Source organism: Arachis stenosperma, chromosome 2, assembly GCF_014773155.1.
Source record: "Arachis stenosperma cultivar V10309 chromosome 2, arast.V10309.gnm1.PFL2, whole genome shotgun sequence".
Lineage (NCBI taxonomy): Eukaryota > Viridiplantae > Streptophyta > Magnoliopsida > Fabales > Fabaceae > Arachis > Arachis stenosperma.
Genome location: NC_080378.1, coordinates 110,753,777 through 110,767,418, shown reverse-complemented (window position 1 = coordinate 110,767,418; position 13,642 = coordinate 110,753,777). Strand labels below are relative to the sequence as shown.

At 35.3% G+C, this 13,642-nt stretch overlaps 1 protein-coding gene and 1 pseudogene across 1 annotated transcript; both read left to right on the top strand.

The window, feature by feature from the left end:
• The first annotated feature begins 1,145 nt into the window (after positions 1-1,145).
• LOC130963448 (uncharacterized) lies at positions 1,146-1,598 on the top strand. Its single transcript, XM_057889562.1, has one exon. It carries the CDS (start codon positions 1,146-1,148, stop codon positions 1,596-1,598), a length of 453 nt encoding a protein of 150 aa, XP_057745545.1.
• A 75-nt stretch (positions 1,599-1,673) lies between these two features.
• LOC130963447 (uncharacterized) lies at positions 1,674-2,242 on the top strand (annotated as a pseudogene).
• The last annotated feature ends 11,400 nt before the right edge of the window (positions 2,243-13,642 follow it).

Genomic DNA, 13,642 nt, shown 5'->3' with positions numbered 1-13,642 from the left:
ACTTTGTGGTGAATTTCTGCTTGTTTTGAATTTCTGGAAATTTTGTGAGTTACCACAGTTTTGGCTTGATAAATATGTGTAAAATATTCTTATATTGCCTCTGGATTTTGTGTGAAAACAGCTGGAAACATGGAAGCGCTTGGGGTTTTAAGTTTCAAGCTTTAAACGTCACAAAAAGTGAAGAAAAACATAAAAACTGCACCTCTACAATTTCAGTCACTAAGAGCACGAAAATCATGGTAAAAAAGAGTTAAAAAATAGTTACAAAAGTAGTTTTAATCCTATGGAACGAAGGTAAAAAGATAAAAAGGGGTGTTATGGTCATTTTTGGGTAAAGAGAAAGTTAAAAATGTGTAATTTAAATGAAAAATAAGTAAAATTCTAAATTTAGAGGATATAAATCTTTATTATTATTTAATAAATGTTTCATGTTCAAATTGTATTTATTTATTTATTTTAACTAACCTATAATTTTATTTCTGTTGTTATGTTATTGTTAGTTTTTCAAGATATTATTGAGACTTGTTATGTCATTGCTGGTTACTTAAAAATTGATGTTGAGACTTGTTATATATATTTAATTTTTTAATTTATAAAATCACAAATCCAATCCAATCCAAACCACTTGAAATTGGATTGGATCGGATCAGATTTTTTTTTTAAATAATCATATCCAAACCGCGTCGTGATGTGCGGATTAGTGCCGGTCTAGAATTTCACAAAATAGGAACTCGTTGCAAGTATAGTCTAGGCCAACAAGAAATTCCCACAACCAAACTTTAATTTAAAGGTTTGTCACAATCAAAACAAATATTAACCAGGAGTTTTAAGTCCCAGGTCGTCTCCCTCGAACCCTGCAACTTAGGTGAACATTCTTGGTTGTGAAATACGGGAGTGGTAAGACATTTATTTGGAATGGACTTTCTTCTGCTATTCGGTCTAGAGGAAAGATTGTTTTAAATGTCGCATCCAGTGAAATTGTGTCTTTACTCCTACTTGGTGGTAGAACGGCTCATTCTAGATTTTCAATAACCATTACAATTACTGATGAATCTACTTGCAACATCAAGCATGGCAGTTTGAAGGCTAAGTTGCTCATCCAAAGTAGCTTAATAATTTGGGATGAAACTCTAATGCTCAATAAAATGTGCTTTGAAGCACTTGATCGAATGCTCAGGGATCTTATGCCAGTTACCGATCAACATAAGACACATCAACCATTTGTCGGTAAGGTTGTTGTTCTAGGAAGTGATTTTAGACAGATACTTTCGGTGATTCCGAAAGGGAGTAGACACGATATATTGTCATCAGCTATTAACTCATCCCATCTGTGGTCATTTTGTAAGGTTCTGAAACTGCATACAAACATGAGACTTCTAATGTCTTCTTCGGATCAAGATGAAAGTGAAATGAAGAGATTTGCTAATTGGATACTAGATATTAGAAATGGAAATATTGGTTCCATTGTTGGTGATGAATCAGAAGTTGAAATTCCAGATGATCTGTTGATTACAACTACTGATGACCCTCTCTCTCATTTGGTAGACTTTGCATATCCAAATTTATTGCAAAATATGTCAGATTATAGGTATTTTTAGAGTAGGACAATTCTTGCACCCACGTTTGAGAGTGTCGAAAAGGTAAACGATTTTGTCTTGACAATCTTTCCAGGGATGAAAAAAGAGTATTTGAGTTCTGACACAACATGTCAAGCTGATGAGAATGAAGATGTAAAACAAGAGTGCTTTGCACCAGAGTTCCTAAATGATATCAAATGTTCGGGACTACCCAATCACAAGTTGACTTTGAAGCCAAGAGTCGCTGTAATGCTAACATAGACCAGAATTCATGTTTATGCAATGGGACAAGATTAATAGTTAACGAACTTAGCAACAACGTAAATTGGAGCAACGGTAGTGACCGGTAGAAATATTGGAGATAAATTGTACATTCCAAGAATGAACTTGATACTTTCAAATTCAGGATTGCCATTTAAGTTTCAACGGAGACAATTTCTATTAAAAGTATGCTTTGAATGACCATTAACAAGAGTCAGGGTCAATCATTATCATATGTAGGACTTTACTTGCCAAAATCAATGTTCACCCATGGATAACTTTATGTTGCTTTGTCAAGAATTAAGAGTGGCAGTGGCCTCAGGGTTTTACTTCTGGATGAAGATGGCAATCCAAAGTCATCAACAACAAATGTTGTGTTCAAATAAGTTTTTAATAATATTTAGGTAAGAATAATATTATTTTCATTTTAATAGCATGTTATGATTTACACTTTTGTACAAATATTTACTGTAGATATAACTAATTTATCTATAACTCTATTTTCCGATTTGAGATGAAATGTGTAACAGGAAGCACAACATCATATGCCAATTGCTTTTCTAATGAAGTTAGTAAGATACTAGGTTGTCGATAAATTTTTATTACCCTTTTGATATAAAGTTTAGTGTAAAATTGACATGCTATTATTACAGTTATATATGTTCGTATTTTTTCATGTCTACTTCCTTATCGTTCAAGAATATTATAGACTTTAAAATCTTCCATTTGCATTTTACTTTGAATAAAAATAAAACAGCATATTCAGTATGTTTACTATATAATGACAATGATAAACTCGAAAAATTTATGATTATAAAATATTATTTTCGATTTAACATGTCAAATTTAAATATAAGCCCATGCATCGCACGGATTTAACACTAGTTTATTGATTCAGTAGATGGGTTACTATGTATGAAAGATTTTATTTGAATTTAACTGGGGTATTTAAATCCAAACCGATCTAAATTAAACCACTCATCAAATTCAATCCAAACTGAAAATCGATTAAAATTATACCAATTTAGATTTAGTTGGATTCTATTTTTTGCAAATTATTGGATCGGATTAGATTTCGGATCTATTTCTCATAACCGATCCAATCCAATCCAAACAGCACAATGTGCTATAATATTATTATTTTGAATTTCGATCTTCTAACTTTTGAATTTTTACTTTAGAGGGTAAGGTGTGATCTCTCACCTTGAATGATTTCTCTCTCATATTTCTCTCTCATATTTTCTCTTGGTCCCACTTATGAAATAAATTGTGAGAGATCACACTTTACTCTCTAAAGTAAAATTCAAAATTTAGAGGATATAAATCTTTATTATTATTTAATAAATATTTCATGTTCAAAATGTATTTATTTATTTATTTTAACTAACCTATAATTTTATTTCTGTTGTTATGTTATTGTTAGTTTTTCAAGATATTATTGAGACTTGTTATGTCATTGTTGGTTACTTAAATTTTGATGTTGAGACTTGTTATATATATTTAATTTTTTAATTTATAAAATGGAAAATCCAATCCAATCCAAACCGCTTGAAATTGTATTTGGATCGGATCAGATTTTTTTAAAAAAATCATCATATCCAAACAGCGTCATGATGTGCGACTTAGTGCTGGTCTAAAATTTTACAAAATAGGAACTCGTTGTAAGCATAGTCTAGGCCGACAAGCAATTCCCACAATCAAAGTTTAATTCAAAGGTTTGTCACAATCAAAACAAATATTAACCAGGAGTTTTAAGTCCCGGGTCGTCTCCCTCGGACCATGCAACTTAGGTGAACATTCTTGGTTGTGAAATAGGGGAGTTTTGAAGTATAAAATAGAAAATGTAAAAGAACTAAGGAATAAAAGAACTAACAAATGATCAAAAAGGAAATTAATGCAATTAAAAAGAAGATAAGGTCAAAAGTAGTGAAAATGCTATAATTGTATAAAAGAGCCTTGACTTGGGAATGAAAATTAAAGAATCCTATCATCGTCATAGCCACAACTATGGCAACTATGATGAGTTAATCTCACTTCGTCAACCCCTAACATCGAGGAGTAAGTCAAGCAAGCATAATTGACCTTAATCCATAAGTCTTAGCTAACTTACTAATTAACTTAGTAAAAAGCTAGCGTCAATGGAAACAAGAGCCAACTAACAACCCAAGAATTACCACTAAATGTCGGACATGACTCTAGTATCCTAGGAATTCATTTTCCAAGTCAAGGTGTGAAAATCTACTCAAAATCTATAGTTGGCATTTTCACAAACACTTTATGGGCATAAAAACAAAACATAGTAAATTACAAAGGATAATAAGAACTATAACCAAAATATTCACAGTATCAACAATAGAAACTCAATCAAGCATATAGCAATCATAAATATCAAATTCATAAACAAAAGATTCAAGAAATCAAAATTGTTTATATTAACAAAGTAACTTGAACCAAAAGAAAATATAACAAGAGTAGTGTAATTAAAGGGAAATTAAAGAGTACTTACAATGAGATAAGCAAGATCCAAGATCAAAACTTGAAGTATAAAATTCTACAATGAAACCTAATTAAACCCTAAGAGAGCATTTTCTAAACTACACTACTCCTACTCCTAATAATGTCTTCTAATGTCTAAAAGTGAGCTCTCCTTCATATGAAATGATCATCCTTTGATAAAGCACTCCAAATGAGCTTCCAGCCTTCTGAAATTGGGCCAAGAAGCCCCCAAAATCGCGAGCCACGTGCTTCATTAATGAAGTGTGTGCGTACGCACACTTGCTGATTTCCACTTGTGCGTACGCACAGGAGGTTGTGCGTACGCACACTTGACTGTGTGCTTCTCCTTTGTTTTCTTCATGAAATCTCCCTTCTTGCATGCTTTCTTCCACTTCTACCAAACCATTTTTGCCTAATTGACCTGAAATCACTTAACAAACACATCAAGGCATCAAATGGAATTAAAGTGGAATTAAAATGACCAATTTAAGCACAAAATCGCATGTTTTCTCATTTAGGTCCAATCTAGAGAGAAATCACAAACGTATGCAATTTGGTGGTTAAGTGTGAGTTTATGGGATGAAATTTCTCCAATTCAAGCCAAAACTTATCATCAAATATGGACTCATCAATTCTCCCATACTTAAATGTAAATCTCGTAAAATTAGTGAATACTTAATCAATAAATTAATTTTTAATAAAAGAAATTAAAAATGTGAATTTTATAGTTTAATAGGATAGAGCTAATTAAAACAAGAATTTTGACACTAATTTCAAAGAATTTGGCCCAAGATTGGGCCAAACGGACCGAACCAGTTAGACCAGGCCCAAACCAAAACTGTGGGCCCAACCAACTCATAAAACAAGATGAGCTCAACTCATTCTTCATCATTCAAAGCTACTCCACGCTGAAGAAAATAAGGGAAGGTGAGGAAGGGTTTTAAAACCCTTGAATTCACTTCAATCTCATATAACTTCTTGCTCCGAACTCCGATCGTCGCACCGTTTGCGGCTACGGGACCACAGCGTCGAGCTCTACAAAGCCCAGTCAATAATTAGGTAAGGAAACCACTTGTGTTCAATTTCTTCCTTCCCGATTTCGAAAGTTATGAGCAATTATGTTGAAAATTGTTTAATTCCGGTGTTTAGGCTCGAATTAGCTTGAGGAGAATGTTCAATCTTGCTTCTTTGGTGCTTGTGTAATGTGAGAATCCTAGAACCCTAGCTAATTCATTGATTAAGTGTTTTGGGTATTGAATTTTGGGTATGTATTTGTGATAAATGTGTTAGGTGTATGTATATATGTGATATGAGGCAATTGGATATGTTGGAAGCTTAATTGGAAGCTTCGAGTGAAATCTAGTTGCTGAATTTTGGTGGTTGATGTAACACCCTCACTACCAGAATGTCATGCTTCCGGCTGCGCCACTCTGATAGCAAGAAGTATTACGACTACTTTATATACTTAATATTAAAATAGGAGCCTATGACTCGACACCGTATCGCTGATTTTTTTTTTTGAAAATCGGAAATAAATACTTTACCTTAAAAAAAAAAACAAACAGGCATAGATTCATATACAAGACTTCTTACATAATAGCTTATAATGTAATATACATATAAAATATACAACCCTATCCCTCTTATAAAATTGTAATAACAAAGACGAGGGAAGAAAAATTATCTAATTAATACAATATTATATAAACCAAAACACAGTATAACTCTTCATAATGCTCCTTCGCCCGATTCCTGACAAGTAGGGGTGTAAGTTACCGAACCGGACCAAAAATTATCGCAGAACCGAACCAAATTTTACAACAACCGATTGAAAAACCGAAAAAACTGGTTTTTTTTTGTTTTTTCGAACTAAACCGATCGGTTTGGTTTGGTTTTTGGTTGCCTTTGCTAAAACCGAACCGAACCGGACCGAACCGAAGAATGAGGGTTCAGTGGAGTGTAATTTTACTAAGTTGCCCTTTAACCTAGGTATAAAAGGGCAACTCAGCCACATAACCTAGCTTTCTTCTTCCCCTTTTACGCCACGAACCCTATACCCACTACCCAGTCTGCCAGTCACCCACACTTCTCTCCCCCATTCTTCGAAGGTTCCACCTCCGACCTCCATGCTTGAGAGAAGGAGAGGCTGAGGGAGACAGAGAACTCGCCAGTCGTAGCTCGAAGCCTCGAAGTCGCTCATTCATCGCCGTTGAAGGGTCGCCGTCGCAGGGTCACCGTTGCAGGGTCGCCGCCGCAACAAAGCCAAAGCCGAGCAGCACTCCAACGTCCAACCAGTTCGTCGCCGAGCATCAAACAATTCGCCGAGCAGCAGTCTGTCGCCGAGCAGTAATCCAGTCGCCGAGCAAGACTCCAGTGGCTGAGCCGCCGAACAACCAGTCCCTCTCCTGCAAAAACCCAAAACGGAACAGAACGATGTCTTCGTCGGGGGTTAGATTTTGTGCTTGGTTATAATTTTTTTTACAGTAATTAAGTAATTAATGTATATATTGTCAACAAAATCCTTATCTGCAATATTTTCAGTGATATTGGTACTTGATTTAGTGGGATTTTTAGTGATATTTGTACTGTTATGTGAGTTTCTGATTGTATATTAAGTGAATTGAAAGACTTATTTAAAAATATACAAAGTTAATGAACAGAAAAAATGAAGTTCTGGAGTTATTAGATATGAGAAAAACTTTGCAACTTTTGTTTTTTAGTTAATGTTGCTGTGTTGTTTTTGTTAACTACTAATGAGTCTCTTTGATTGCTCTTTCTTGTTCTTGTGATACTGATTATTGCTGAAGCCTTAGAAAAATTTATGTAACAGTAACTCTTTGCTGAACAACACAAATATTACTTCGAATCCTCAATTTTTTTTAATAAAAAATACTTCCAATCCCCTGGTTAGGGCATTTTTTTACTACTTTGAACTTCCTAGGGATCCCATAAAAAGAATTTCAACTTTACAAGTCAACAGCAGCCAATCACAGAGAAAGGATATGGACAATTAAGCTATGAAACACCATGAAATTTAATATGCACATGTACTAATCCAATTAAATCTAATTTTGTACAGACATCAACAGCCATTAATCAAATTGGTTTTGCCTTACTTTACAAGCTTTGCACCAAATGCATATGATAATTCAAACTGATGGCCATTCAATGTTCAATATATCAGTGTTTATTGTATGCTTGGACATGAATTAGGATAGAAAATTCTTGTTCTGGTGGAAGGTATTGGTTTATTTTATATAGAGGTTGTCTGCACCTTTTTCATAGAAGTCTAGTTTCATCTTTGTTTATTAATGAACATGCTTACTTTGAACAAATATCATTTTGACTTCAGTACTGTTATCAACCAAATTTATTTTCTTCGTTAATATATAATTAATTGTTGATTGGCTGCTTATGAGCTATTGTGGTGCTGTTCATGAGTTAAAAATGCTACTTTTTCTTGTTTTATTTTTGTAGAAATTGCACCAACCGGAGAAGATGAGGATGAGTTTGGTGTGGATTCAGATTAAACATGGTGGCTGTTTAGTTTTTATTTGTTTTAAAGTGAATGTTTCGGTTTAAACTGTGTTTATTTTTGTTGTTTTGCTAGACATTTTTAATTGTCTTTGTTTTATGTTTAATTAAGTTGAATTTGTATTGGATTTGGATGTGATATACTCTTGTTATTCTAGTTTATTGAAGGTTTTAAATTTCATTTTATGGCATTTTAAATTTTGATAATTAGGTGTAAAAAAATCAAAAAAACCGACCGAACCAAACCGCTGTTGGTTCGGTTCGGTTCGGTTCGGTTGCTCAAACAGCAGCCAATCGAATGGTTGGCCTCTATGTAGAACCGATCAGATCGGTTCGGTTGGTTTTTGGTGCAAAACCGAACCGAACCGAGCCGATTACACCCCTACTGAAAAGGTAAAACTGTAGGGGGTGAGAACCTAACCACACGATCTCACCACGGAGTTTCAGAATTGTCATAAGAAGATATTTAATAAGAAAACTGTTTTCAAGCTTAGTGATTATCATAGCCTTACGAATCTCTTAAAAACCAGTAGCTAATCATTCAAAACCCTTTCAAAGAAACAATATTTAATCTTTCAGAAATCCAAAACCTTTCTTTTTTTATAAAAAAATCTTAATCAAAAACTAACCACGCAATCAATCAACTCAATCATCAATTCAGCACCAAAGCTTATTCTCAAAAGTAGCACACCATGACAAACACAGGCAAAATAGACAAAGAAAGCACATGTTTAGGTAGCAGTTACAGCAAATAGTTCAGGTAGTAGTTAAGAACAGTTTAATAATTAGGCAAACCAAAACAAATTCAAACCCAAGCAAAGCATACAAATGCATATGATGCATGCCTATCCTATGGCTAATAAGCTCATCTGTCGGTTATACAGCCAACCCGACAAGTCCGGTTTGCTAAACCATTGGACTATCCCCCGACGCGCATCCCCATGAGTCTATGCATAGCTTTTTCTATATATATATATATATATATGAGACTCATGTCTCAGATAATTCAAATTTATAAGCCATATGAATAATTCATTCATCATTCATCAATATCTAAGCCATTTCCAATATCATCATCAATAGTCAATCCATATCTCACTTCCAAATTCATTCAAAAATCATATTTCAAATCAATCCTCATCATCCTTCTTTCCATTCCATTAATCAACAATCCCAATCCAAAACATAATTCTTTCTTTTCTAAATAAATCAATCTTAAAACATATAATGTTTAAAAACTAAATCTTTTTAAATAATTACTTCAAACGAAACTTCCAATTTTATAAAATTTCGGTAGCATCTCCTCTAAAACTCGAATTCTGCCACCCTTTTTGGGTCCCAACCAAACCAAACCAAACGCCTGTTAATCAGTCAAATCACTTCCAATAACCATTGTCACAACAACAACACTCAACCCAAGGAAATTACAAAATCCAGAATTCAATCAACCAATCCTATAAATCGTAATTTAAACCAACTTCATTCAACAGCGTCGATCAATAATTAAGAATTCTCGGTCTTCTCAAACAGTTTCAAACCAAACCATTCCTCAAACGCTGTTCGAACCATTTCCAAAATAGCAAATCATTCTCAATAAACAAATCGTTTTCAACTATTAAGTCCTTTCCAAATTTGTTTTAAAATCAAATTTCTATATTAAATCGGGTCCAATATCAAATCAAATTTCAATATTAAATCTTTTCTAAAATTATGTCATTTTCAAAATTAAACTAAAAGCCAATATTAAATTTTTTCCAATAATTCAAAGAAAACCACTATAACAACATCAGTCAACTAATCAGAATATTCAACTTTCTCAATTGATCAATCAATCAATCGAACTAATAATCTCATTCATCCAAAGCAACTCAATTCAATTCATAAGACTTACGAAACCACAAAATGTATTTTATGCATTAATATCGATTTATAACAACTCTGGAAAGTAAAACAAGTTTAAGAAAAGTGCCCCTACCTCGACTAGCTGAATTCACATAGGTTAAACATGGTAACTCCCTTCCCTTTTTGTTTCATGGCAACAGCGGTGATTCCAACGTGACCGAAACGGTGGCAGCAGCACTAATTTTAATTTTTCAAACATACCTTGGCAAAACTAAAACAGAGACATACGCTGTCATAATTAAAAGAAGATCATAGCAGAAAAATAAAATGGCAGCAGAGCAAGGATAGAAGAGTTACGTATTCAAAAATAACAAAATTGAGATTGAAACTGGAAAAGGGCAGTGCTGATTTGAAGACAAGAACAGAGGTGGCTGTGGTGGTTGAATGGGACCGAAGTAGTGACTAAGGTAGTTCAGTAGTAGCGGTGTTCAGAACACTTCTCTAGCGGCAACCACGGTGACTCCAACGGTAGTGATAGCTAGGGTTCGGAAGCGGTGGATCCTTCTGGTGGCAGCTCAGACGGTGGACGCCATGCACAGCGACGCTCTCCTCCACAGACCTTAGCAGCAGCGGCGATGGAAAAGCAACGCCGCTTCCCCTTCTCCCTTGCGAACTCATCTCTTTCCCTCTCCTCTGTTCGCGGTTCACGGCGGCGGCAGAAGCTTCATCAACGGCGATGCAGCAGCGGTGAAGGAACGGCGGTCTCTGACAACGAGCTCGGCAGCGACCAGGCACGACAGAGCTGGCGCCATCCTCTTCATTTGCGACAGCGACGCGGGCTCGGCTCTATGGAATGGTGGCGACGGCGTAGTGGCTTTGCGGCGGCAACAACAGGGCATGACTCCTCCATCTCTCTTTTCTTCTTCCTCCATTCGCAGCTGTCTCTTCCCTCTCTTCCTCCATACTGCTGCCGCCGAGCTTGGTAGGGTTTAGGGGAAACATTGGTGGTTAGGGTTAGTTTAGAAGGGGGTTAGGGGTGTTAATTTGGGGAATTAGGGTTTTGTGTATGAAATTGGGGATTTTGGGTTAATCTGAAATATAATTAAATCTCTAAAATTACTTTAAAATATTATTTATTGTATTAAAATACTAATTGATTTGAAATCAAATACTCTAATTGAAATTATAAGGTAATATAATTGATTTTCTTTATTTATAAAAATATTAGTATTAAATACCGAAATCTCAATTATTTAAACCAAATCATATAAAAATTCTTATCATTTTATATTTGTTGAAATTTATAATTTAAATATAGAAAATAATTTCGATCATTATAAAATCAGATAAAACCTTAAATTATTTTAAACTCAATTAATCAAAATTTGCTTTAATAATCTTTAATAAAATAATTTCTAAAATTAAAGTACTTAATAAATAAATTGAAATTAGCTCTTAATAAAATTTTTCTGAAATTTCTGGGTCTTATAGTTGAGGCTTGCAATTTTGCCTTGTAGTAGTGCCTTTGGGTTATACGAGAAAATCGGCCAAGGTATGGTTTAGGTTTCTCGTATTTAATATATAATGTCTTGTGAAAACTTAGGCTAGATAACTATAGGATAGGTTGGAACGTATGAGTATGTTTAATGCTTAGCGCCCTTGATGATGATTGTGATATGAATCGAGTATTTGTTGGATGATTGTTATTTATAGTGATAATAGGATGTTAAGTGATGAGTTGATAATGATTAACATGATGATATAAATATATATATATTGAGTAGGTGGATGAAAATCATGTTGGCATATTTGAGAAATTGATGCATGAGATTGTTAAAATTAAGGAATGGTAGGATGTAAAGGTTGTTGTGTTGCTGAAAAGGATACATTATGTTGATGATTTTGTGTATGGTAGGTTGAGTTTGAGTTGGTTTTGGTGAAAATAGAGGTTTAAGAAATTTTGTAAAAAATTGATTTTTGGCCAAACTTCGGTGAGCCATAACTTAGCTTTCGGACCCCCAAATTGTTTCAAACTTGTTTTATATACAAATTGGGTTCGTGAAGTTTGTGCCATTTGAAGAACGGATGAAAATGTTTTAAAACGAGAAAGTTATGCGCGTTGAAAGTTCGGTATGTAAAGCTGAAATTCTGTAGACTTAGCATTTTGACTGATTTGCATTGTTTATGTACGCTAACCCCTCCATATGCGAAGGGTAGTCTATGTCTGTCATGTATGCTATGCAAACATGTGTATGCGTACGCATCATGGGCCAAAAGAGACATTTGCATATGCGAGCATGAGGCTTCATACGTTGACGGTTGATTCTGTCCAGCATACATGTGTACGCGTACCAGGCAATGCGTATGCATGATGAGCCAAACGCACCCCACGCGTACACGTGGCTCTTGTTTCTGCAAACATGGGTTTTGTGTTTTAAAGTTTAATTTCAAGCCTCTAAACTTCTATTTTCACCCCTTTAACCCTAGATCTTAGTAATAGGCCTAGTAATGAAATGAAGCTAGAAAACGGTGGTATCTTGAGGGCGAAGAAAGTTTGAGAAATGATGATTCAGGTATGAGGAGGTAGGGTGAATATGTATATGTATATATATACTACATAAATTATGAAACTGGCTAAAGAAAGGAATAATGTTATATCTGAGCACTCTTTCTTGAAAGTGCGACCCCAGGAGATGGTGGAAGGTGAGGATCCCCCTCTTTGTTCCTCCTGGTGCTGTAAAATTGCCCCCAATGAGATGGTGGGAGGTTAGGATCTCCTCCTTTGTTCCTCCTGGCATATGAGAACGTACCTCCTGGGTAGACGCAAGGGTTTTGGTTTTGCCCCACTTGCTCCAGGTTGGTTAGTATAGAGGCTCCTCGGGTAGACGCAAAAAGTTGTATGAGTATGAAATGATTATGTATAAGTAATGTTATGGCCATAATGAATGATTATGAAATGTTTATGAATGAATATGAAATGATTAACTGAGATATGAGTTTCCCTGGGTAAAGTACCGTGGCTTGCTGGTGCACGAAATTGCAATAACACTTTTGCAATCCCGCACAACTAACCAGCAAGTGCACTGGGTCGTCCAAGTAATACCTTGCGTGAGCAAGGGTCGATCCCACGGAGATTGTCGGCTTGAAGCAAGCTATGGTTATCTTGTAAATCTTAGTCAGGATATCAGAAATTATCAGGTTTGATTGTGAAAAGCAAAAGAACATGAAATAGGTACTTGTTTTGCAGTAATGGAGAATAGGTTGAGGCTTTGGAGATGCTCCATCTTCTGAATCTCTGCTTTCCTACTGTCTTCTTCATCAAACACGCAAGGCTCCTTCCATGGCAAGCTGTATGTAGGGTTTCACCGTTGTCAGTGGCTACCTCCCATCCTCTCAGTGAAAATGTTCCTATGCTCTGTCACAGCATGGCTAATCATCTGTCGGTTCTCGGTCAGGCCGGAATAGAATCCAGTTATTCTTTTGCGTCTGTCACTAACGCCCCGCCTGCTAGGAGTTTGAAGCACGTCACAGTCATTCAGTCATTGAATCCTACTCAGAATACCACAGACAAGGTTTAGACCTTCCGGATTCTCTTGAATGCCGCCATCAGTTCTAGCTTATACCACGAAGATTCTGGTTAAGGAATCCAAGAGATATCTACTCAATCTAAAGTAGAACAGAGGTGGTTGTCAGGCACATGTTCATAGTTGAGAATATGATGAGTGTCACGGATCATCACATTCATCCGGGTTAAGAACAAGTGATATCTTAGAATGGAAGCAAGCATGATTGAATAAGAAACAGTAGTAATTGCATTAATCCATCAAGACACAGCAGAGCTCCTCACCCCCAACCATGGGGTTTAGAGACTTATGCCGTGGAAGGTACACAAAGAAACGTGTAAAGTGTCATGAGGTTCAGATACAATGTCA

What these genes read in the sequence shown, in the direction of transcription:
- LOC130963448 (XM_057889562.1), top strand. Translation starts at nt 1,146, where the DNA reads ATGTGCTTTGAAGCACTTGATCGAATGCTCAGGGATCTTATGCCAGTT.